This window comes from Trichomycterus rosablanca, chromosome 12 (assembly GCF_030014385.1).
Source record: "Trichomycterus rosablanca isolate fTriRos1 chromosome 12, fTriRos1.hap1, whole genome shotgun sequence".
Lineage (NCBI taxonomy): Eukaryota > Metazoa > Chordata > Actinopteri > Siluriformes > Trichomycteridae > Trichomycterus > Trichomycterus rosablanca.
The window spans coordinates 19,553,059-19,579,987 of NC_085999.1; the positions used below are offsets into that span (position 1 = coordinate 19,553,059).

At 38.9% G+C, this 26,929-nt stretch overlaps 1 protein-coding gene across 1 annotated transcript; it reads left to right on the plus strand.

The window, feature by feature from the left end:
• The first annotated feature begins 509 nt into the window (after positions 1 to 509).
• cdc16 (cell division cycle 16 homolog (S. cerevisiae)) lies at positions 510 to 26,929 on the plus strand. Its single transcript, XM_063005753.1, has 18 exons — positions 510 to 805; positions 5,521 to 5,575; positions 12,424 to 12,521; positions 12,749 to 12,787; positions 12,907 to 13,047; positions 14,484 to 14,643; positions 14,753 to 14,847; positions 17,801 to 17,934; positions 19,042 to 19,121; positions 19,201 to 19,250; positions 19,335 to 19,408; positions 19,499 to 19,624; positions 19,962 to 20,114; positions 20,192 to 20,255; positions 22,525 to 22,586; positions 23,332 to 23,467; positions 26,283 to 26,373; positions 26,513 to 26,929. Exons 1-18 carry the CDS (start codon positions 758 to 760, stop codon positions 26,743 to 26,745), a joined length of 1,839 nt encoding a protein of 612 aa, XP_062861823.1. The 5' UTR covers positions 510 to 757; the 3' UTR covers positions 26,746 to 26,929.

Below are 26,929 nucleotides of genomic sequence, written 5' to 3' on the forward strand. Positions count from 1 at the left end.
CTGTAATTTTGCCGGCGCGCTTCAGCACTCTGCTGTTGTAGATGTCCTAAAGGGTTGGCAGACTACATCCAATGATCCTTTCCGCTGTCCTGATTAAACGCTGGAGTTTGGCTCGTTCATGTGATGTGGACGAACCAAAACCAAATGGTGATGATGATGTAAGGATGGACTCGATGATTGCTGTGTAGAACTGGATCAGCTTTGTATCTGTCACTGGATACAAAGCTGTAGCCTAGTGGGTAAGGTACTGGACCAGTGATCAGAGCGTTGCTGGTTCAAGCCCCACCACTGCCAGGTTGCTGCTGTTGGGCCCTTGAGCAAGGCCCTTAACCCTCGATTGCTCAAACTGTATACTGTAACTGTAATGTAAGTCTGTTTGGATAAAGGTGTCTGCTAAATGCTAAAAATGTAAAAAATTTAAATACTTCACTCACTCACACACCGGTGTAATTTAGAGCATTTTTAGATTTTTAGAAACCCAGAGGAAACCCACGTGAACAAGGAGAGAACGTGCCAAACTTATCACCAACAGTAACCAGGTTTGAATGAGCTAGGACCTTTTCCTGATGCGTCCGTGTTTTATGGGAAGTGTGTTGGTGATGCACTGAATTGACGGTAACCGCGGGACAGTATTCAGTGTATGTTGGAGAGAGCTGAAGTTAGCTTAGCTTTACAGCTATTTTCCGGGTTTTTTTTTTTACACTGTTTTATCAGTAGAATGTTACTTTTCTGTGTTTAAGAAACCTTAACGTTCACAATGAATCTGGACAGACTGAGAAAGCGTGTACGCCACTACATTGACCAGGTAAACACACCAAACTGCTTTTCTAGCCGCTGTTAGCCGATGTGCTAACTGCTATCGGATGTTTTATAAATGTGCGGTGCTTAACAGCTTCTAACAATAATGCTGTCAGTAAGTCTTATTAATTCAGTCTTATTAAATCTTCCTTTTGACTTTTGTTTTTTACACAGACTGATACGCCTTTAAATCTAGCTTGCACAACTGTGGTTAGCTTAATTGCTAACCCAAATTCTTAAAATCAGACTTAAAATATGTAGTTTGTCAGGAAATAATATAATACTTGAAGGCATATGTACAATACACGGTTTAGAGTTAGTTTATCTAAGTTTTGCCTTCACGACACTACAACAAAATATTATTATCAAGAAACAAATATTAAGTTAAAAAGTTGTACATTTGCCTATATATGATAACTGACCGTTATACACTGCTTGGCCAAAAAAAAGGTCACCACCTGGATTTAACTAAGCAAATAGGTAAGAGCCTCCCATTGGATAATTACTGCATGGGTGATTATGTTTCAGCTGGCAACAAGTTATTTAACCCTAACTGATGCAGTGAGTAGCTTCTCATTTGTTAAACAACCATGTCGAAAGACACATCCTGTGGTCGTGGAAAAAATTGTAGTCTGTTTCAGAAGGGTCAAATTATTGGCATGCATCAAGCAGAGAAAACATCTAAGGAAATTGCTGAAACTACTAAAATCGGGTTAAGAACTGTCCAACGCATTATTAAAAAGTGGAAGGACAGTGGGGAAACATCATCTTCGAGGAAGGAATGTGGTCAGATAAAAATCTTGAATGATTGTGATCGGCGATCACTTAAACATTTGGTGAAATCAAATGGTAGAAAAACTACAGTAGAACTCAGGGATATGTTTAATAGTGAAAGTAAGAGCATTTTTACACGCATAATGCGAACTGAACTCAAAGGATTGGGACTAAACAGCTGTGTAGCCTTAAGAAAACCGCTTGTCAGTGAGGCTAACCGGCAAAAACGGCTTCAGTTTGTTAGGGAGCATAAAGATTGGACTCTGGAGCAATGGAAGAAGGTCATGTGGTCTGTTGAGTCCAGATTTACCCTGTTTCAGAGTAATGGGTGCATCAGGGTAAGAAGAGAGGCGGCTGAAGTGATGCACCCATCATGCCTAGTGCCTACCGTACAAGCCTGTGGGGGCAGTGCTATGATCTGGGGTTGCTGCAGTTGGTCAGGTCTAGGTTCAGTAACGTTATGTGCCCAAAGAATGAGGTCAGCTGACTACCTGAATATACTGAACGACCTGGTTATTCCATCAATGGATTTTTTTCTTCCCTGATGGCACGGGCATATTCCAAGATGACAATGCCAGGATTCATCGGGCTCAAAATGTGAAAGAGTGGTTCAGGGAGCATGAGACATCATTTTCACACATGGATTGGCCACCACAGAGTCCAGACCTGAACCCCATTGAGAATCTTTGGGATGTGCTGGAGAGGACTTTGCGCAGTGGTCCAAATCTCCCATCATCAATACAAGATCTTGGGGAAAAATTAATGCAACTCTGGACAGAAATAAATGTTGTGACATTGCAGAAGCTTGTGGAAACGATGCCACAGCGAATGCGTGCTGTAATCAAAGCTAAAGGCGGTCCAACCAAATATTAGTGTGTGACCTTTTTTTTGGCCAGGCAGTGTGTTATCATTATCATCATTAACCGACAAGCTTATAGCATTTATTCAAAATATAACCGATCACTAAACTTCACATCAACAATTCTTTAGTCTTTGTACTTTATTTAATATAGTGAACATGGCAGTAATGTAGAGCAGTATGATAAACATAAACACAGTGACCAGAACCAGTTCATCATTTAGAATGTAGATTTTTTAATTCCGTAGCAAAGATTTATTTCTAGCGCTAATAAATATGCCAATAAAAGAGATGCAATCGATATATTAAAACGCTACCAAAAAATTAGTGTAGTTACACCGATCAGGCATTACATTATGACCACCTTCCTTATATTGTGTTGGTCCCCCTTTTGCTGCCAAAACAGCCCTGACCCGTTAAGGCATGGACTCCACTAGACCTCTGATGGTGTGCTGTGGTATCTGGCACCAAGATGTTAGCAGCAGATCCTTTAACTCCTGTAACTTGCGAGGTTGGGCCTCCATGGATCTGAGTTGCTTGTCAGCATGGGGTTAGCATGGGCTCCCTGACTGGTCTGCGGCTATGCAGCCATATACACAACAAACTGTGTTGCACTGTGTATTCTGACACCTTTCTATCAGAACCAGCATTAACTTCTTCAGCCATTTGAGCTACAGTAGCTCATCTGTTGGATCGAAACACATGGGCCAGGCTTCGCACCCCACGTGCATCAATGAGCCTTGGCCGCCCATGACCCTGTTGCCGGTTTACCACTGTTCCTTCCGTGGACCACTTTTGATAGATACTGACCACTGCAGACCAGGAACACCCCACAAGAGCTGCAGTTTTGGAAATGCTCTGACCCAGTCGTCTAGCCATCACAATTTGCCCTTGTCGAACTCGCTCAAATCCTTACGCTTGCCCATTTTTCCTGCTTCTAACACATCAACTTTAAGGATAAAATGTTCACTTACTGCCTAATATAACCCACCTCCAACAGGTGCCGTAATGAAGAGATAATCAGTGTTATTCACTTCACCTGCCAGTGGTCATAATGTTATGCCTCGTCGGCATATAAGATAGTAAGATGAGTTTTATAAACATTAAATATCCACATCATCATTGTAAAATTTTGTACAAAGATCCATATATGCATAGTTTATTATAGACTCCATACTGACACAAAACAGCTTCACTGCTTGTGACTTGTGTGCGCAATAGTTCTGTCATTCATTATTTAAATAATAGAAATGCATTAAAAAGGTTTTCCTGTTTGGGTTAGAAAATCTGAATGCGGCTTTAAACATAGCTGGCCCATGTGCACTGAGGGTGAGTGAGGGTATGTTGAAATAAACTTTTCATGCTCTAATGCTCTATTTTGTATGACTTGCTTATTTAAAAAAGCAGGATGATGAATTAAATGTGCCATGCAATGCGTCAGAGTCATATAACAGACTGTTAGCATGTACACTATACAAACTAAAGTATTGTGACACCCATAACACCCAAATATTCCTCAAGAATTATTAAATTCATGTGTTTCAGCCACAACAATTGCTAAAAGTTGTAATAAGTCAATTATATAAAAGAAATTATGTACTTCCAACTTTGCAGCAACAGTTTAGGGAAGGCCTTTTCATGTTCCAGCATGACTTTGCCACTATATACAAAGAAAAGTCTGTAAGACATGAAGAAAATCTTGCTTTTAAAAACTCCTGACCTCAGCTCCACTTAAAAGCTTTGGAATGGACTGGAACATCAATTGAAGCCTTCTTGACCTACATCAGTGCCCAGCTAGACAAATGCTCATTTGACCGAATAGGCACAAATTCCAACATACATACTTCAAAGTCATGTGAGAAAAACACTTTCCCAGTAGGCAGCACACACAGTCCAGTCCTTCTGTCGAATAAATCCTTAGGAGTCTGTCCACTCTTGTTTAAACAAATGAACGTCCACTTTAGCACATTTAGCTGCCATATTATTCTAAGTTTGCACAAACCTGAAGCTGACTCACTCCTGATACTTTGATTTGCCTACTTAGAATAAGTTACTCCAACCTATACTCGTAGCTCTAAGTAAGGAACCAACCAATAAGGCACAGCTCTGAATTTAAAATACCTTTATTGTATTATAACTTATAACCTATTAGTGTGAGTATTAAAGGTTTTGTTTGGTGTTACTTAAATACTGCTGATAACCTTTCTGAAAAATAAGAATCTTGTTTGTTTGCACATACAAGGAATTTCTGTATTTCTGTAATTTCTGAAGTTTGGTAATACATTATACCTGTTCAGGTACAATACACCTGTACAGTAACATAACACAGACAGCATTACCTGAGTTATAGCACGCATGCATTCACTTGCAAATTAAAAAAGTATTTCAAACTGTGGTCAAATACAAGGTAGAAATAATTAATACAATAAAATTAAGTTTAAAAAAATACAATAAATAAAAAAAAGATGTGAGCACAAAAACAGCTTTACAAATGCTTATGTGAAACAATATTTTAACTTTTTTAAAGTATGGTTGTGTAAAACCTTCCTTAATTAAAGCGGCGGGCGGCACGGTGGCTTAATGGGTAGCACTGTCGCCTCACAGCAAGTAGGTCCTGGGTTTGATCCCAATGTGGGGCGGTCAGGGTGTTTTCTATGTGGAGTTTGCATGTTCTCCCCGTGTCTGTTTTGGTTTTCTTCCGGGAGCTCCGGTGTCCTCCAACAGTCCAAAGACATGCAAGCTAGGTGAATTGGAGATACAAAATTGTCCATGACTGTGTTTGACATTAAACCTTGTGAACTGATGAATCTTGTGGAACCAGTAACTACCGTTTCTGTCATTAATGTAACCAAAGTGTGTAAAACATGACGTTAAAATCCTAATAAATAAATAAATAAATAATTAAAGCGGCTGCCTGAAAGAAGGAGAACAATTGAGTGACATTGATTAGTCACCAGTTAACTGCTAACTAACAAGCTTATAGCTACCTATACAAATGTCAAAAATATTTTTTATGCTAACAAGGCTATAGGCTTTATTAAAATATGTTAAACACCTTTTAACATGTCATTTATTTTATTATGTTGCAGCAACAGTATCAAAGTGCTCTCTTTTGGGCTGACAAAGTAGCATCTTTATCCCATGGTAAGTGACTGTCCAGCCATGACTTCTGTTTAAAAAACTTCATTTAAGTTCTCTACACCTATTCGTCTTTATTTTCTGTCCTACTTGGCATAATTTTCTAAGTGTTTTGCAGTGCTGTACAAAAATGCAAAGTATTTTTATTTTAATTTCCATCATAATATACAAACAAACTTTGTCCGATGATGCCCATTTTATGAAATATCATGTGGTGCGACCATGAAGAAAAGGCCACTTTGGGATTTTTATGTTGAAAACAGGTTAAAGACTAGAAGTTGTATAATACACATATTTGTTAAGGGCCCTTGAAAGCAACAAGCAGGTTTGTAACTCAAACTCAATTTTCCAAAAAATAACCTTTTTAACAGCTGGTATGTAGTTGCAATGTTTAGATATGTGGTATGACCTCAAAAATATAATGAATATTAAGTTATTTCTACAAACATATATTTTGATTATAGATTTCAGAATCACATTATGTGGGAAGCTAGCTTATTTTGTTTAGGTGGCCAATTCTGTGCCTGTAAATTTGAACTAAACTTGAAAAAAAATCATGTGGTGCGACCAAATATCATGCGGTGCGACCATTGCAGAGTGATTTCCATGATGGATATATGTCCTAGATTGGCAATATTTGTGCTTTTATTTATATATACACTTGAGGACAAAATTATTAGCCCCCCTATGAAATTTAAAGTTATTAAAAAATTTCCCAAAGTCATTTTATAACAGAGCAGGGATTTTTTAATATAGCATTTCTAAACATACTAGTTTTCTTTAGAAAGCATAAATTATTTTTATTTGCTTACTATAACAGAACTATTTCAAAAGAAACAAAAATCACCGGGGTCAATATTATTAGCCCCCTTAAGAACTGACTTTTTTATTGAGCCATAGCACAAACCACTGCTGTGCAATGGTGTGCTTTAACTTTGTAATGATAAAAGCTCGTTAAATCAAGTCACAGCTGAGGGTTATCTCCCAATTTACACACAGTATAAAAGCTTCAGTAAGCATTTGAGCTGTCACTTGAGAAAGCATCATGCCAAAAACAAAATAAATCAGTTTAGACTTGAGAAAAAGAATCATCGATGCTTACAAAGCAGGAGAAGGATATACAAAGTTATCACAGCGTTTCCAAGTGTCAAGAACTGGAGTGAGAAGTATTATTAAAAAATTCAAAGAGAGCCACACAATTCAGAACAAGCCTGGCAGAGGTAGGAAGCGCAAGATATCAAAGACCCTGGAAAGAAAACTAGTGAGAGATGTGTCTAAAGACCCCAGAACAACTGCCAAGACACTAGTGAACGACTTAGCCAGGTCAGGAATAATTGTCTCAAAAAAGACAATCACTAGAGCCCTGCACAGGAATGAATTGCGAGGTTGCAGACCAAGAAAAACTCCACTCCTGCAGAAAAGACACCTTCAAGCCAGACTGAAGTATGCTAAGGACAACCTGGAGAAAGATTATGCATACTGGAAGCATGTCCTTTGGTCAGATGAGACAAAAGTAGAGCTCTTTGGCCATAGAGACATTGCTTATGTTTGGAGGAAAAAGGGGGAGGCTTATCACCCAAAGAACACCGTCCCCACAGTGAAACACGGTGGTGGGAGTATTATGCTGTGGGGATGTTTCAGTGCATCTGGACCTGGGAATCTTGTCAAGGTGGAAGGAATCATGAGGAAAGAAGGATATGTGAATATTTTGAAAGAAAACCTTAAGCAGTCAGCAGCAAAACTTGGTCTGGGTCGTCGCTTTCTCTTCCAACATGACAACGACCCAAAACATACATCGCTCCTGGTGAAGAACTACCTCCAGAAGACCAAAGTGAACGTTATTGACTGGCCTGCACAAAGCCCTGACTTGAATCCCATTGAAAATCTGTGGGGTGAACTGAAGAAGAAGATTCATGCCAGAAGGCCATCAAATCTGGAGGAGCTAGGGAGATTTGCCAAAGAAGAATGGGCTGGGATTCCTCAGGAGATGTGTCAGAGACTTGTTGAAAACTACAGTAAACGACTGCAGGCTGTTATCCAGCAAAAAGGATACACAACTGACTATTAGCATCAGGGAGGCTAATAATTTTGGCCGTGGTAGTTTTTGATTTTGTGAAATAATGTAATTTCTGTGGGCAAAGTATAATGATTTAATCATTCAAAATAAAACTGGGATGTTTGAAAAAGCTGTGTTAAAAGTTATTTGCTCTATTTAACAGTACTTGGGAAATACATTTAAAACAATGAATTTTTCATAGGGGGGCTAATAATTTTGTCCTCAAGTGTATATATACGATGATTTATATACAGTGTATCACAAAAGTGAGTACACCCCTCACATTTCTGCAAATATTTCATTATATCTTTTCATGGGACAACACTATAGACATGAAACTTGGATATAACTTAGAGTAGTCAGTGTACAACTTGTATAGCAGTGTAGATTTACTGTCTTCTGAAAATAACTCAACACACAGCCATTAATGTCTAAATGGCTGGCAACATAAGTGAGTACACCCCACAGTGAACATGTCCAAATTGTGCCCAAAGTGTCAATATTTTGTGTGACCACCATTATTATCCAGCACTGCCTTAACCCTCCTGGGCATGGAATTCACCAGAGCTGCACAGGTTGCTACTGGAATCCTCTTCCACTCCTCCATGATGACATCACGGAGCTGGTGGATGTTAGACACCTTGAACTCCTCTACCTTCCACTTGAGGATGCGCCACAGGTGCTCAATTGGGTTTAGTCCATCACCTTTACCTTCAGCTTCCTCAGCAAGGCAGTTGTCATCTTGGAGGTTGTGTTTGGGGTCATTATCCTGTTGGAAAACTGCCATGAGGCCCAGATTTCGAAGGGAGGGGATCATGCTCTGTTTCAGAATGTTACAGTACATGTTGGAATTCATGTTTCCCTCAATGAACTGCAGCTCCCCAGTGCCAGCAACACTCATGCAGCCCAAGACCATGATGCTACCACCACCATGCTTGACTGTAGGCGAGATACAGTTGTCTTGGTACTTCTCACCAGGGCGCCGCCACACATGCTGGACACCATATGTGCCAAACAAGTTTATCTTGGTCTCGTCAGACCACAGGGCATTCCAGTAATCCATGTTCTTGGACTGCTTGTCTTCAGCAAACTGTTTGCGGGCTTTCTTGTGCATCAGCTTCCTTCTGGGATGACGACCATGCAGACCGAGTTGATGCAGTGTGCGGCGTATGGTCTGAGCACTGACAGGCTGACCTCCCACGTCTTCAACCTCTGCAGCAATGCTGGCAGCACTCATGTGTCTATTTTTTAAAGCCAACCTCTGGATATGACGCCGAACACGTGGACTCAACTTCTTTGGTCGACCCTGGCGAAGCCTGTTCCGAGTGGAACCTGTCCTGGAAAACCGCTGTATGACCTTGGCCACCATGCTGTAGCTCAGTTTCAGGGTGTTAGCAATCTTCTTATAGCCCAGGCCATCTTTGTGGAGAGCAACAATTCTATTTCGCACATCCTCAGAGAGTTCTTTGCCATGAGGTGCCATGTTGAATATCCAGTGGCCAGTATGGGAGAATTGTACCCAAAACACCAAATTTAACAGCCCTGCTCCCCATTTACACCTGGGACCTTGACACATGACACCAGGGAGGGACAACGACACATTTGGGCACAATTTGGACATGTTCACTGTGGGGTGTACTCACTTATGTTGCCAGCTATTTAGACATTAATGGCTGTGTGTTGAGTTATTTTCAGAAGACAGTAAATCTACACTGCTATACAAGCTGTACACTGACTACTCTAAGTTATATCCAAGTTTCATGTCTATAGTGTTGTCCCATGAAAAGATATAATGAAATATTTGCAGAAATGTGAGGGGTGTACTCACTTTTGTGATACACTGTACGTAAAGTACTTTATTATAGTATTTTTGGAATAGATTTTATTGCAATATGACTAATATTCTAATATTTCAGAAACAATGATTTATGTTTAAACTTTGAACAATTTGTGAAAAATGCTAAATTAAAATTAGTAAATGTAATTTCACTTTGGTAATTATGCATTTTTAGGCATTTATTCTTTTTTATTTATATATTTATATAAATATAAATGACTGGGTCAGAGCATCTCCAAAACTGCAGCTCTTGTGGGGTGTTCCCAGTCTGCAGTGGTCAGTATTAGGGCTGGGCGATATATCGAGATTTTATAAAATATCGATATATTTTCATACGCGATATAAGATAAGACAATATCGCATATATCGATATAGATGTTGCGTTCCAGTTAGATCAGACAGTTCGTCTTTCTCTTCTCCCAGTTTGTCTGCACATGTTCACCTGCCCCGCCCCTCTCCCTCACTGAACACAACTCGCCCCTCCCCACCGCTTCACCAGTAATTCCTGCAGGCAGCGATAGCATGGAGACGGATAAAGACGTGACAGAAGCTATCGAAGAGGAGCTGCTTAGTAAAAAGAAAAATAATGACTCTTTTTGGAATTATTTGGAGATGGTTCGAATTCAAAGTGTCAGATGAGCAGCAGAATAATGTATTCTGTAGAGAACGCCGAAAACAAGTCCAGATAAAAGGTTCCAGCTCCATGTACCTTCATTCGTTTTCACTTCAAATCCCAAAGTTAAAAAACAAGAAAACGAGTCGTTATTCGTTTCAAAAACCAACACAAGGGCATGCACGCGCTGACATGCACGTATTTACTTCACATTAAGTGTTGAGAAAGTAATAATAACGTAGTGGTGCGTCTCCTGTTGTTCTGACTCTTGTGTTTGTATATGTGATGTGCATATATTTGCTCTATCTGTAAATACAAACATTATGGGGATTTCTGTACTGGATGTTGTACGTGGTTGTGTTAGTTTATACTGGACGATCGCCCGACGTCCGACACGTCATTTATTTATTTATCTTCTATTATAGTATTTCTTGTTGTCGGCCAATAAACAACCAAACATTATTAAATTGCATGAACTAACTCTGCAGTAAACAAGGAGCAACTTTTTTTTTTCTTAGAATAGCCCTTTTTTTTTTTTTTTTTTTTTTAAGGAAAAATAGTTCTTGTGTGAAGCTTCCCCAGCATGAATATTAATAAAAGTGCCTGTAAAAAAATTGGAACATGTAGCTTTGTCTCAGAAGTGTCTTTTTGTTATTACCTTATGGGATAAAAAAAATATCGAGATATATATCGTATATCGCCGTTCAGCAAAAAATATCGAGATATTATTTTTGATCCATATCGCCCAGCCCTAGTCAGTATCTATCAAAAGTGGTTGAAGGAAGGAACAGTGGTAAACCGGCAACAGCATCATGGGCGGCCAAGGCTCATTGATGCACGTGGGGAGCGAAGGCTGGCCTGTGTGGTCCGATCCAACAGACGAGCTACTGTAGCTCAAACTGCTGAAGAAGTTAATGCTGGTTCTGATAGAAAGGTGTCAGAAAACACAGAGCAGCACAGTTTGTTGCACATGGGGCTGCATAGCCTCAGACCAGTCAGGGTGCCCATGCTGACCCCTGTCCACCACCGAAAGTGCCAACAATGGGCACATGAGCATTGGAACTGGTCCACGAAGCAATGGAAGAAGGTGGCCTGGTCTGATGAAGCACGTTTTCTTTTACATCACGTGGATGTCCGGGTGCTGGTGCGTGTGCATTGCTTACATGGTAAAACACACGGCACCAGGATGCACTATGGGAAGAAGGCGAGCCGGCGGAGGCAGTGTGATGCTTTGGGCAACATTGTGCTGGGAAATCTTGGGTCCTGCCATCCATGTGGATGTTAATCTGACACATAGCTCCTACCTAAGCATTGTTACAGACCATGTTTCACCCTTTCATGGAAAGTTTGTGAAACATTTTTATTCATGTCAGTTCGATGAAATGTTAATAAAATCTGGTTTAAATCTATTGTTGTAGGGAATGTGTTTATTGATTTCTTCAAATTTTTAACAATAGGAGGTCTTCATGTCATTTGGGGCGACCACTTATCATGTGGTGCAACCAATAACAGACATAACTGAATTAAATTATAAATAATAAATTATGTTACTGAAATATTAATCACTGATGCAGTATGCCTAAGTTAATGGTAATTGTAAAACATTTTAATGTGTTTAATGTGATTTACAGGAAAAATAAGTCTGTTAAGTACATTTAAGGAAGTGAATTTGATGTTATACAACAAAGTACATTATTTACAAAAACTCAAAGTAATAACATTTTGTTTCTAAACACATTATATTATTAAGTACTTGCAAAAAAAATGTTAAGCATGTTGAGAAAATTAATTAATTTTAAAATAAATCAGTCACACCACATGACATTTTGTTAGGCCACAGCCAATTCAACTGAATGAAAAAACACTAAAATGACTTAATTAAAATTTTTTATAGGAATTTACGTGTACTGTACACAACATTCTAAATGAGTGAACAATTGCAAGAAACACTCTTATTTGTTCGTATTTTAAAATTGGCCTGTTAAATCCTTATATGTCATTGACCCTGACATCACCTGTTTGAAATCACTGAAATCAAATGAAATCAAATGAAAGGAAGTTGATCAGACAAAACATGAAATATCTTGGGTTTCATACAGTCTGCAATAAAGTCAAGGCAAATAAGTCAAAGGTTTTTTTTGTTTTGTTTTGTTTTCTGCATTTTCCATACTGTTCCATGTTTTCCGATTTTGGGTTGTACAGTCATCCCAGCGTGTCCGATACAAATATGTAGCCTAATACATGGAACAAGGTCTCGCTTGATTATACTACCTATATACTACTTAATATAGACCAACTTATATTAATTACAATAATTAATCCTTAATTACTTTGTTTCTTTTCATCAGAGGACCCCCAAGACATTTATTGGTTAGCACAGTGCCTTTACCTTACTTCACAGTATCACAGAGCTTCTCATGCCCTAAGGTCTCGCAAACTCGATAAGGTAAGAATGGCTGCTTGTTGACACCCCACCAAAAAATTAAATAAATAAAATTATATAATATTGATGAATTTTTAAAACCATGTGTGCATGTTATAGATATCCAACACATTGTAAATGCATAGCAATGTCAGTTTAAAAATATTTATTGAATACAAATGCATGAATATATTTCTTATAAAGTAATCAAAGTATCATCTAAGTGATCTGTGTTTGTTTCTTTTTCTTAGTTATATGCAGCTTGCCAGTATCTTGCTGCAAGGTGTCATGTGAGTATTTCAAGTCGTCATTTAGCCTGTAAAACATTTTACAAAGCATTAGGTTTGGTGTGTTTGCCTACCGGGAATTAGACACTTGGCCAAACAAATTCTTATTCTATCCCTCATAGTATGCGGCCAAAGAATACCAGCAGGCACTTGACATACTGGACATGGAGGAATCAGCAAGTAAAAAGTTATTGGACAAGGGTGTAAAGGATGAAAACGGTGCCACAGAAACTGCCAAGGAGTGGGAAATGTCACCATCTTCTGTAAGTTTCTTTTGTTTGCTTGTGAATATTTAAAAACAATATAACAAAGTTAGGGATAGGCTATACAGTTAAAGTCACACAAAGTCAAATTTCAGTCAAAAAGCATAAAAATGTTGGTCTGTATAAAATATCTTGACATTTGAAATAAATTACAGGGTTAAATTTTAAAGTTGCTTATTAACTGGTTCAAATCTTCTGCATGGCTAATTTTGATTATATACTTAATATTAAGGGTCAAATGAATTATAGTACAAAAGTAACATTTTAGTAGCACCTATACTTAGCGAAATAACACTAATTTCTGTTTGTAGTTATCACAAGCTAAAATAAAAAGTTGATATTAATTCTGTCTTTTAGATCAAATTCATATTGTATAAAATACGTGTGTATGTAAAAACTGTCATTTGTGTAAGCCAAAAGGGAACAATGAAGGCAAGTTAATCCAAGCTGAATCATTTGTAGGCAGCTTTGGTTATATGTGTAGTGTAATAACAAAATGTCACAAAATTTAAGTGTATGTCTAAATTTGTGCTTGATGGCATTACACACATTGACTTGCACTGTAAGATACACAGTCGAGTCACATTATTACGACCACCAGCTGATATCCAGAGTGTGCAGCACGGACAGCAGCTAGACGGCCTGGGAGTGACTCAGTAAGGTTCTGGTAGGTTGTCGCAGGTATCTGGAGCAATGCTGACTGCAGTGCATCCCATCGCTGCTGGAGGGTGTGTGGGGGAGGATCCATAAAGCGAACAGGTGGATCCACAAATGCTCAGTTGAGTTTAGGTCTGGGGAATTAGGGGACCAGGGTAGTACTTAAAAGTTTGGTCATTCTCTTCTAACCAATGTTGGACATTTTTAGCTGTGTGACATGTCGCTTTGTTTTGCTGGAAGATCCCATCTGCCCCAGGAAAGACAATTTTACCCATGGTACTTTTACCCATGACAGCAATGAGGGATATACTGTATGTGCAGACAGCCTATTGCACACCTTATATACCCACCAAGCCAGCTCACGAATCATGACTTCATTCATGGGCTCTGCACTGCCACAGTTGAAAGTAGAAAGTGGTCATAATAATATGACTCGACTATTGGTAGACAAATATGTGCAGCCTTCCTTTTCTCACCCGTTTGTAGCAGGAGAACCCCTGTTGTATTACTTACTATTGGTCAAAAATGATTTTAAACACTTAAACATAATGTATTTAGATGTTAATAATGCTTTAGATGTATAAATATAATGCACAGAAATATTAATTCTATTGTATTTTACATATACCACTACTTTTTTCTTTGTAAAATGTGTGCCTCTTTACCTAGTTCCCCCTCTCTGTGATGGCACTCACAAGAATGTGGTTCTTTTAAATTTTTAATATTTGAGTGGCACATCAGCTTCACTGCTTTTGACTCCCTGTGGTTTTCTCTTTCAGATCAGCAGTTCTGTTTGTCTCCTACGGGGAAAGATTTATGATGCCATGGATAACAGACCTCTTGCCACGTCCAGCTACAAAGAGGCCTTGAAACTGGACGTTTACTGCTTTGAAGCTTTTGACCTTTTAACATCTCATCACATGCTTACCGCTCAAGAGGGTGAGACAGAATCGAGCTGATAACATTTTATAATAAAGCTGCCTCCATTTAATCCTGTTTTATGTATGTCACTGAGTTTTAGACACATTATGTATGTTTGTCATTTCAGAGAGAGATTTCTTGGATTCTCTTCCATTTAGCCAACAGTGTACTGTGGAGGATGAAGAGCTGCTACATTTTCTTTATGAGAATAAGCTAAAAAAGGTAAAAACCTTTCTCACTCATTTAGGTGTGGGAAACGCCCAATTCCATAAAAGCTGGTACAGTAGGTAAAATAAAAATCTAATTTGAATCAGTAGGTGGCGCAGCGGGATATTCCGCTAGCATACCAGCACTGAGATTCTGAACTCTTTAATTCAAAACTCGGCGTTGCCACTGGTTGGCTGGGCACCATCTAGCGGGCATAATTGGTAGTACTTGCAGCAGACACCTTTCTGCTAGGGCGGTATGACAGGACTATGTGGGTGGGGTCTTCAAACTTTGTGTAAAGACTAGGGATGCATCAATACCATTTTTTCCCAACCGAGTACAAGTACATGTATTTTTGTACTTGCCGATACCGATACCAATACCTATTTAGAATGATGGAGTTAATGAGTTGGAGGTTAATAAATATTTTTGCAGTGTTGGTGTTTTGTTGTTATGTTTTGTAGAGAATGATCAGGTCAGAAATACTGTAAAACGTGTGTGTGCCGGTGTATTCTGATATAAACTATATTATCCCCCTGTCCCACCTGTTTACACTCCTCTCCTGTGTTTCCCCTCACACCGTATCCTGCGTTCTCATTGGCTGTTCGACATAGCACTCACTGTTAGTCGCACATCTCAGATCAGATATCTGACATGCTAGAAAACTCGATCCAGTCGCCGAGCGCTCGGCGAGCCGGTCGGATCGAGTTGTTGGATAGTTCACACTTAGCGATCGAGAGCCGAGTTTTGATCGCCGAGCGAACGCCGAGTTGCTCCCGAGCCGGCAAATCTAGCGCCGACCAGTCGCCGAGCGAAAATCAGGGCAAAAATCGTGTAGTGTGAACTAGGCATAACGCAGCAACGTGCACTAGGCACACGGTATCGGATGTTTAGTATCGGAGCCTCGTTTGCGAGTACGAGTACAAGTTAATGAGCGCGGTATCGGGCAAATACCCGATACCAGTATCGGTACTCATGCATCTCTAGTAAAGACCCTGACTGGCAGATAGAGAGGCGCCTGTGCAGAGTGCATAGGTGAAAAGGGGTTCCGCTGGGGGCTGCGCGCCGGTCAAAGGAGGCGTGGGCAGCAATATACCCACCCACGACTTTCCAAGTCGTCAGGTCGCTGTACAGTTCACACTACACAACTGGATCTCTTGTAATCGGGAGTCTTTCGAGTCGGTGTGGCTTTCACACTACACGACTGATCGGCGATAGGGGGGTCCACACTACATGATCAATCACCAACTGGAATCGTAGGCTAGATATCTCTCCTCAGTCGCCGAGCACTCGCAGAGCCGCTCGGATCGAGTTGTTGAGTAGATACACAAGTTGCTCCCGAGCTGCCACATCTAGCGGCGACCAGTCGGTGAGCGAAAATCAGGGCAAAAATCGTGTTGTGTGAACTAGGCATTAACTGCAGATCAGGGATCCCCCAGCAACGGAAGACAAACTGAATATGCTAAATTGGAAGAAAATAGGAGAAAATGCATAAATAACATAGAAAAAAAAATTTAATTAGTAGAGATGTGTGACTCTATTAAATTCTAATGTAATGCTGTCAACACATTACTAAAAACGATGGTGTAGTGTAAATTAACACCAGAAACTTTGTGAAATGTAAAAGAAAAAAGTGGTCAGTGGTTTGCAAGCAATGATTGGTTGAAGTTTGCCACTTCGCATTAAAACTGTGTAAATGAATAGTCCAATTTCACTGTGCATAGGGAATATTGGGATTTAACTGTTTACAGTCCATTACATTATTAACTTATTTAGAGAATCTTAAGACATCTTTGTGCATCAGTGGCATGGCCAAAAACCCATATAAAATTCCCTTAACTTTTGACCCCTTGAACCACATTAAAAACTGACATTTGTATTATAACCACAAGGACTTAGGAATATTTTTAAACTTTGTCAGTAACACAATTCATCACTACATCTACAAATGCAAGTAAAGTGAAAACCAAAAATACTGCTGACTTCTCTGGGCTCAAGGTCATCTCAAATGGATGGGCACAAAGTGAAAATGTGTGCTGTGGTCTGGCGAGTCCATCTTTTCATTTGTTTTTGAAAATAATAGAATTATTACCTGGGCCAAAAAAGGAAAAGTACCACCTTGAGTGTTATTAACTTCAAGTTTTATTGCATGTTAAATTATTATCCATGCCTTTAACACAAAGTTAGCACCATTAATGCTGAGTGGTACATGTGCAGTTTGGAGCAACACATGCTGTCATCTAGATCAGGGTTGTTCAAACTTTTTTTCCAAGTGGCCCACATTTTGTCCATGATTTTTAACGTGACCCAGGCAACACAGTGCATCTTACACTCTCTGCTCTGTACAATCTGGTCCGTTTACAAGATGTAACATAAAGCCTCCACAAGGGGGCATCAGTGTACAAGTTTATTTAATTACTATTATTTTTCCCTGCGACCCATTTGTTTGGGTTTGAAAAATCCTAATCTAGATGATGACCTTTTTGTAGGGCTGTTTCTGCATGGTTGAGCAAAAGAAAAAGAAAAAAAGGTACGTTCTAGGTGCACTCCACCGTTTTCGGTCAGCTAGTGTTGGTCTCCAGTGGCAGGCTGCATGTCAAAGTTTATCTTAAACTCTTCCATTATTCAATTTCTCGTTTTGATTCAGCACAAATACAAAACAGTGCATAAAGGTTGTTGTTACTTGGCAACACACACTCGTTACTTGGTGACGCATCAGCAGAGTGATATAGATTTGGTGTGAGAAAGCCATGCTGTTATCACAAATAGCACTGTTTGAACGCTTCTCAACCAATCAGATTGTAAGGTTGGAACTAACTGTTGTATATTATGAAATATTTTATATTTTAGTTTTGCTTACTGCCACTTTTTGAATTTGGGTTGTATTATTTTTTGTATGTACGTATTTGCATGTACAATGTACATTATTGATTGATTATTAAAATGCTGATCTAAATTCTATTGACAGTATAACAAGCCCAGCGAGATGGTTGTTTCGGACATAGTGAATGGTCTACAAGACAACTTGGATGTAGTTGTCTCTCTTGCAGAACGACATTATTACAACTGTGACTTTAAGATGTGCTACGCGCTCACTTCTATGTAAGTAAGCTATTTTTAAGCCCTTAGCAGGGATTTAGCTAAACACATTGCTAATAGGGGTATAAAATCATTTACAAACTCAGTCATACAGTGTACATAACTAAAGAGCAATTTGAAAACACACTTCCGAATCCTTTTAATTGGCTAAAATATTGTACTAAATAAACTCTGAAATGAAATGTAAACTACCAGTACTTTTAGTCATAATTCTTTAACTGTGTATATTAATTTTATCCGAGTACTTTTATTCATTTCTAGATAGATAGACAGACAGACAGATAGATACTTTATTGATCCTAAACTATCTGTCTGTTTGTCTATCAATCCATCTATTTATCTTTTAATTATAATTTTTGACTATATTAATTTCATTTGAGTACTTGTATTCATTTATAGATAGATAGATAGATAGATAGATAGATAGATAGATAGATAGATAGATCGATCGATCGATCGATCGATAGATAGATAGATGTATACTTTATTGATCCTGAAGGAAATGAAACTATCCATTTGTCTGTCTTGTCTGTCTATCTGTTTTTTTATTATAATTTTTTGACTATATTAATTTCATTTGAGTTTTTATTCATTTCTCCCCTTTAGTCAGATTCTTGTGCCACATTTGTCTTCCAACTGATTTGACTGTACATTTATTATAGACTACTATTTTTTTGTAATGATACACAGTGTTTAATGTGTGTTCATGCATTTGTCTTCAGATATCTAAATCCCCTAGTAATTTTTATTGTACAACCATCCTTAGTCGATGCTTAACAGTTGTCCCATTAAAATCTAAAACTCATTACTAAGTTTTATAACCACATCTTTTATGCATTAAAAAAACAGCTTAATAGAACGAACATGGCAGTACTATAAAATAACAAGATAATAACACAGTGCAGCAGAACTAGTTCAGAATTCTAAATGTTTGGTAGCCAGAACAGGGTTTTTTGTTTTTTAGAAGAAAGCGTTCACTCTCATTTCTGATAATTGGACATGTACAAAAGAAAACATTCATTACTCCTGATAAAACATATTTCCTTACTTTTGTTAAACTTTTTTTTTAATGGTATTAACTTTTTACTGTCTGTTTTTTTATTTGTCTAGGGTAATGGTAAAAGACCCGTTCCATGCAAATTGTTTACCGGTGCATATAGGAACCCTAGTCGAGCTGAGCAAAGCAAATGGTAGGACAGCAATTTTTTTGTAAATTCTTCTGCATTTACACTTTCTATGTTTTACATACCTGTACTTGTGTCTCTACAGAATTGTTTTACCTCTCTCATAAACTAGTGGATTTATACCCAAATAACCCAGTAAGTTCTATAGTTTTACACATGTACACAACACAATACAGTTTTTGTTATGAAAGTGTTTAATTTTTTAATGTTTATTCTTAGGTGTCATGGTTTGCTGTGGGATGCTACTATCTCATGGTGGGGCATAAAAATGAACATGCACGCCGGTACCTAAGGTAAGTCCACTGATTTTGAGATCAGGAGTTGTTGATTATTTGTTGTTCTGATAAACTGCTACACATTAAAATATTATATTTGGTTTGTAGTAAGGCCACCACACTGGAGCGCACGTATGGGCCTGCATGGATAGCGTACGGCCATTCATTTGCTGTGGAGAGTGAACATGACCAGGCCATGGCAGCATATTTTACTGCTGCCCAGCTGATGAAAGGGTACATACAACTAACATTCCTAATACAAATTCCTTAGCTGAATGTGCACGAGGGTACCATTATAGTGCACTTAATGTTATTTAGGACTGAACCTTTTTTACAGCATGAAGCAGTAGCACTAGAAAATATAAGCAATAAGCACAAGATACTTTCATAAGCTAATTTAATAAACTTGTTTAGAATTAGTAGTATGGACTTAACTGACATGCACTAAAATAAGCTCATGCTACTACCAGCAAAGCCAACTGTATGAGCGACAAAGTATGAAACTGGTTGTCTATTATTTAACAATGAAAATAAAACCAAGTTTTTCATGTCTTTTCTCCTTCCTAATAAGGTGCCACTTACCCATGCTGTATATTGGTCTGGAGTATGGTCTAACTAACAACCCGAAGCTGGCAGAGCGCTTTTTTAGCCAGGCTCTGAGCATCGCTCCAGAAGACCCCTTCGTCATTCATGAAGTAGCTGTGGTGGCCTTTCAGAATGGAGAGTAAGTACAGTTTTTATTGTTCATTATGTGAAATTATAACATAGACATTACTAAGAAACCTTCATTGTCTGTTTCAGCTGGAAGACGGCAGAGAAGTTGTTTTTAGATGCACTGGAGAAGATCAAGGCAATTGGCAATGAGGTATGTGCCCAGTCGTTCAGTTATAGATTTTTTATTTTTTTTATATATACAGGTCCTTCTCAAAAAATTAGCATATTGTGATAAAGTTCATTATTTTCCATAATGTAATGATAAAAATTAAACTTTCATATATTTTAGATTCATTGCACACCAACTGAAATATTTCAGGTCTTTTATTGTTTTAATACTGATGATTTTGGCATACAGCTCATGAAAACCCAAAATTCCTATCTCAAAAAATTAGCATATCATGAAAAGGTTCTCTAAACGAGCTATTAATCTAATCATCTGAATCAACGAATTAACTCTAAACACCTGGAAAAGATTCCTGAGGCTTTTAAAAACTCCCAGCCTGGTTCATTACTCAAAACTGCAATCATGGGTAAGACTGCCGACCTGACTGCTGTCCAGAAGGCCATCATTGACACCCTCAAGCAAGAGGGTAAGACACAGAAAGAAATTTCTGAACGAATAGGCTGTTCCCAGAGTGCTGTATCAAGGCACCTCAGTGGGAAGTCTGTGGGAAGGAAAAAGTGTGGCAGAAAACGCTGCACAACGAGAAGAGGTGACCGGACCCTGAGGAAGATTGTGGAGAAGGGCCGATTCCAGACCTTGGGGGACCTGCGGAAGCAGTGGACTGAGTCTGGAGTAGAAACACCCAGAGCCACCGTGCACAGGCGTGTGCAGGAAATGGGCTACAGGTGCCGCATTCCCCAGGTCAAGCCACTTTTGAACCAGAAACAGCAGCACTGGACTGTTGCTCAGTGGTCCAAAGTACTGTTTTCGGATGAAAGCAAATTTTGCATGTCATTCGGAAATCAAGGTGCCAGAGTCTGGAGGAAGACTGGGGAGAAGGAAATGCCAAAATGCCTGAAGTCCAGTGTCAAGTACCCACAGTCAGTGATGGTCTGGGGTGCCATGTCAGCTGCTGGTGTTGGTCCACTGTGTTTTATCAAGGGCAGGGTCAATGCAGCTAGCTATCAGGAGATTTTGGAGCACTTCATGCTTCCATCTGCTGAAAAGCTTTATGGAGATGAAGATTTCATTTTTCAGCACGACCTGGCACCTGCTCACAGTGCCAAAACCACTGGTGAATGGTTTACTGACCATGGTATTACTGTGCTCAATTGGCCTGCCAACTCTCCTGACCTGAACCCCATAGAGAATCTGTGGGATATTGTGAAGAGAAAGTTGAGAGACACAAGACCCAACACTCTGGATGAGCTTAAGGCCGCTATCGAAGCATCCTGGGCCTCCATAACACCTCAGCAGTGCCACAGGCTGATTGCCTCCATGCCACGCCGCATTGAAGCAGTCATTTCTGCAAAAGGATTCCCGACCAAGTATTGAGTGCATAACTGAACATAATTATTTGAAGGTTGACTTTTTTTGTATTAAAAACACTTTTCTTTTATTGGTCGGATGAAATATGCTAATTTTTTGAGGTTTTCATGAGCTGTATGCCAAAATCATCAGTATTAAAACAATAAAAGACCTGAAATATTTCAGTTGGTGTGCAATGAATCTAAAATATATGAAAGTTTAATTTTTATCATTACATTATGGAAAATAATGAACTTTATCACAATATGCTAATTTTTTGAGAAGGACCTGTATATAAAGAGTATCAGAAGCCCCTTTTACATTTATAACTATTTAGTGGTTGGGGGCATCACGGTGGCTCAGTGGGTAGCACTGTCTCCTCACAGCAAGAAGGTTCAGGGTTCAATTCCCAGGTGGAGCGGTCCGGGTCCGTTCTGTGTGGAGTTTGCATGCTCTCCCCACGTCTGTGTGGGTTTCCCCCGGGAGCTCAGTTTTTCTCCCACAGTCTGATGAGTAACTACCGTTTCTGTCATCAATGTAACCAAAGTGTGTAAAAACATGATGTTAACATCCTAATAAATAAATAGATAAGTAAATACTTGTCTGTGCTCCCACCACAAATATTATTGTTTCCTCTCATTGTAACTGTATTAATCTTTTTTTTTTATTTTTATATTTCCTTTATTCTTTGCCCTATCTTTTCCTAATGCTAAACTGGCAAAACTGTACCATAAACTGGCAAAACTGTACCATAAACAGTCATAATAAAGCTTGATTGATTGTGTAAATTGATGGCTCCTGATAAATGAACGCTGCATGTATGTATGATCCAAAGTCGAGATATTCCTGCTAAAGGTTTGCAGATACTGTCCAGTGTTTAAACTGTAAGAACTATTAAGAACCTCATTCACTCTTGATTAAAGTGACTGTACATTTTATTCCCTAGGTAACAGTGGATAAATGGGAACCATTGTTAAACAACCTAGGTCACGTCTGTCGAAAACTCAAGTAAGTAAAAATAGATTGTGATATTCAGTTTACCATTTAACTTCACCAAATATGATTTATTTACTTTATTGCTGCTAATAAATTCTTACACAACCTACCTCGCAGCCATAATAATATAAAATGGACCCACAATATAAAGACAAGATACAATAAGCACACTCAAACATAATACCAATTATGCCATAAAATAACACAAAAATATGTTAAACATGGCTTTAAAATACAAACAAACTTCATGCTGCTGTGTGTTTATTTTTACAAACCTCTTTAGTGGTTGCACACTTATTTTGCACAATACCTCCTTAATGGGTAACATTATTTCTGAGCAGGACACAATGACGATCAAACCAATTAGCTAGAAGGAGCATGCTTTTAAAATGACCTGAAGTGCTAGTTTTAATGAAGAGCATGGAGAGAGTGTTGTGTTGAATCTCTTTCCTGTTGTTTACCTGAATGCTTAGTTCTCATCTGGTCTCTCTGCATAAACAGGACTTTACTGAATAGTCTACATTCTAATTGCAGTGCTCAATGAATTATTCATGCCTACTTGCAATCTGTGCTTTAAGACAAGGTTTTTACTGTTCTGGGTATTATATTATGACGTAACATTTTTTTTTCTGATTAAACTCATTACTGAGAGGTACTATACATTTAATTATGCCATCTACATGTCCAGTATCATTTGTTTTTCTTTAGTCCTTAAACCTCCACATAATTAATGCTAAGTGATGTTTTTTGTCCATAGGAAATATGAGCAGGCGCTAGAATACCATCGACAGGCTCTAGTTCTTGTCCCCCAGCATGCCTCTACCTACTCAGCCATCGGCTATGTTCACAGCCTTATGGGGAACTTTGAAAGTGCTATTGACTACTTTCACACTGTAAGTCTAGTTTCCAGTTTGCATTTTCCAGTTTCATTAGTTTTAGACCATATTTTTATACATCTGGAGATATGCTTCCGGTGCATGTATCCACTACACAATACACTTGTTATACTTATTTTTCTTTACTATAGATGCGTTAATATTACAACGTAAACATAGTTCTTGTCTTCTTGTAGTGATTAAGCCATAGTGAAAATTTAATTTCATATGAACTAAATCATTAATTTGAACAACAAAGAATTTCAGCCTTGTAAAAATATAATCCACCTAACAGTGTGTTATCAAATCTAATTAAAACCCAGTTCCTTAAAAATGTAGACAAGAAGGTGGCAATAAAGGTAACCCTGTTTAATTAGCTTCAGTTAATGTCGCTGTTTCTAGCTAGACTTAGTCTAATACCTATAGCTAAGTATAGAACCAAGAATTCTAAAAATTTAAACATGCATTTTGCTTTTCAATATGTGTAAATTATTAATATTACTAGTTTTAAAACAGTGAATTCAATGTTAACTGAGCTAGTGAGAATAAATCCAGCTTCTCTAATAAATGTCCAGCTTCTCAGTGAGTTAGCGCTCTGTTTTGCACAATTGAGTTGGTTCAGGGGCAAGATCTTTTTAGGCTAGGGTCAAATACAAAGCATAAGTACTACTCTATATTAATAACAGTTCTGAGCACTTATACACTAAAGCCTATATTAACATGAGCTGCATTCATGTAATTTTATAGGACTGCACCTCCTATAAGTAGGAGGTGCAGTAATTATATATGGCACAATTGGGGGATTATTTCAGATTATTATTAATTTAGTGCAACATTGATTTTATTTAGGTATTTATTTATCAAAAATGCTGTACTGATCTAAAAAAAATCGTCTTCATGCTTAAAAAACACGAAATTAAATAGTGCTAAATTGAAAGTATATCTAATCAGTGCAATGTTTGTTTAATTTGTTGTAATGCCTCACAGCAAGAAAGTCCTGGGTTCGATCCCCAGGTGGGGTGGTCCAGGTCCTTTCTGTGTGGAGTTTGCATGTTCTCCCCTTGTCTGCATGGGTTTCTTCCGAGTGCTCCGGTTTCCTCCCACAGTCCAAAGACATGCAAGTGAGGTGAATTGGAGATACAAAATTGTCCATGACTGTGTTCGATATAACCTTGTGAACTGATGAATCTTATGTAAGGAGTAACTACTGTGTGGCACATTAGTATATGGGAGGGAGAAAACTTTTCAAGATGGGTGGTGACCATGGCGGCCATTTTGAAGTCGGCCATTTTGGATCCAACTTTAGTTTTTTCAATGGGAAGAGGGTCATGTGACACATCAAACTTATTGAGAATTTCACAAGAAAAACAATGGTGTGCTTGGTTTTAACGTAACTTTATTATTTCATGAGTTATTTACAAGCTTCTCTTTGTTTACAGCCATTGACATGTCGCAGAGGTTAACACGTGAGGAGCGGATAGAAATTGTGTTGATGTCTGGTGAACGCAGTACCCGGGTCATTGCAGCAGATTTCAATGCAAGACACCCTACGAGACCACCCATCTCCCATGCTACAGTTAGCAAACTGCTTGCCAAGTTTCGTGAAACTGGTTCAGTGTTGGATTTGCCAAAATGTGGACGCATGAAAACTGTCACTAATGAAGAAACATCAGTGGCTGTCCTAGCTTCATTCAGAAAGAACCCACAGCGTAGCACTCGCGGCATGTCACTGGAGAGTGGCATCAGTCGAACATCCCTTCGGCGGATATTAGCTACTCACAAATGGCACCCTTACAAACTCCAGCTGCTGCAGCATCTCAACGAGGATGACCCAGATCGGCGCACTGAATTTGCAGAATGGGCAAGACAAAAATTGGAACAGGACCCTCAGTTTACACAGAACATTTTGTTCAGTGATGAGGCAAACTTTTATGTGAATGGTGAAGTTAACAAACAAAACCACCGCTATTGGTCTGACACTAACCCACATTGGATAGATCCCTCCAAGACTGTTGGAACACAAAAATGTATGGTATGGTGTGGTATATGGGGTACAAAGATAGTGGGGCCATTCTTCATCAATGGAAACCTCAAGGCCACTGGATATTTGAAATTGCTACATGATGTGTTTCCCTCTTTATGCACTGAAGCTGGCACGTTCCCTGAGTTTTTCCAGCAAGATGGTGCACCACCACATTATGGGTGTCAGGTCCGAGCATTCCTAGATGAACAGTTTCCTGGAAAGTGAATTGGTCGTCGTGGGCCAGTTGAATGGCCCCCAAGGTCTCCCGATCTGACCCCCTTAGACTTTTATCTTTGGGGTCATCTGAAGGCAATTGTCTATGCTGTGAAGATACGAGATGTGCAGCACCTGAAACTACGGATACTGGAAGCCTGTGCTAGCATTTCTTCTGCGGTGTTGCTATCAGTGTGTGAAGAGTGGGAGAAGAGGGTTGCATTGACAATCCAACACAATGGGCAGCACTTTGAACACATTTTATAAGTGGTCAGAAACTTGTAAATAACTCATGAAAGAATAAAGTTACGTTAAAACCAAGCACACCATTGTTTTTCTTGTGAAATTCTCAATAAGATTGATGTGTCACATGACCCTCTTCCCATTGAAAAAACTAAAGTTGGATCCAAAATGGCCGACTTCAAAATGGCCGCCATGGTCACCACCCATCTTGAAAAGTTTCCCCCCTCCCATATACTAATGTGCCACAAACAGGAAGTTAATATCACCAACCATTCCCATTTTATTTAGGTGTATCCATATAAATGGCCCACCCTGTATATTCAACAAGCATACTTAGTGTTTACTCTTTTGCAGGCACTTGGTTTGAAAAGGGATGACACATTTTCTGTTACCATGCTCGGCCACTGCATCGAGATGTACATTGGTGACTCAGATGCATACTTAGGTAAGTTCACATCTCCCTCTCTGTAAGAAGCCGCATATTAGAAGCCGAATTATTTTCTCTTTTATGGATTTTCATATTGTTAGTTTGTATAATTGTGCTCAGGAGTAACTAACTAGGTGTTTTTTTTTTTCTTGCACAGGAACTGACATCAAGGACAAAGTGAAGATGATTCCGAATACAACCGCTATAAAAAAGATACTTAGCAGCACGTCGGCGGACGAAAACGAGAGTCAACCACAGCCTCTGGAGGACAGCAGTGTCATGTCACTGGAGACTCCACCTGCAGATGCCTTCCAGCGCTTTCTCTTAGAATGTGACACGCGGGAGAACGACATGATGCTAGAAACCTCCATGTCCGACACCAGTACGTGATGATGGTGATGAGCCTTGTAATAGTACGAAAGAGTTATTTGTTAATGACTGAGTAATGAAACAGCTGCTCTGAAGATGGTGTATGCACAACCCTCCATTTAAAGCAAAAGTCTTTATTTACATTGTTTTGCACTTAAATCAATTTTTATTGCAAATAAAAGTGCTAAACTGGTTGGGATTTTCA

Bases quoted from the DNA above. Each gene is read 5' to 3' on its own strand.
- cdc16 (XM_063005753.1), top strand. From the start codon at position 758: ATGAATCTGGACAGACTGAGAAAGCGTGTACGCCACTACATTGACCAG. The intron at 17,935-19,041 runs GTAAGTAAGCTA...TTATTTGTCTAG, and splicing joins TGCTACGCGCTCACTTCTAT to GGTAATGGTAAAAGACCCGT. The intron at 22,587-23,331 runs GTAAGTAAAAAT...TTTTGTCCATAG, and splicing joins CACGTCTGTCGAAAACTCAA to GAAATATGAGCAGGCGCTAG.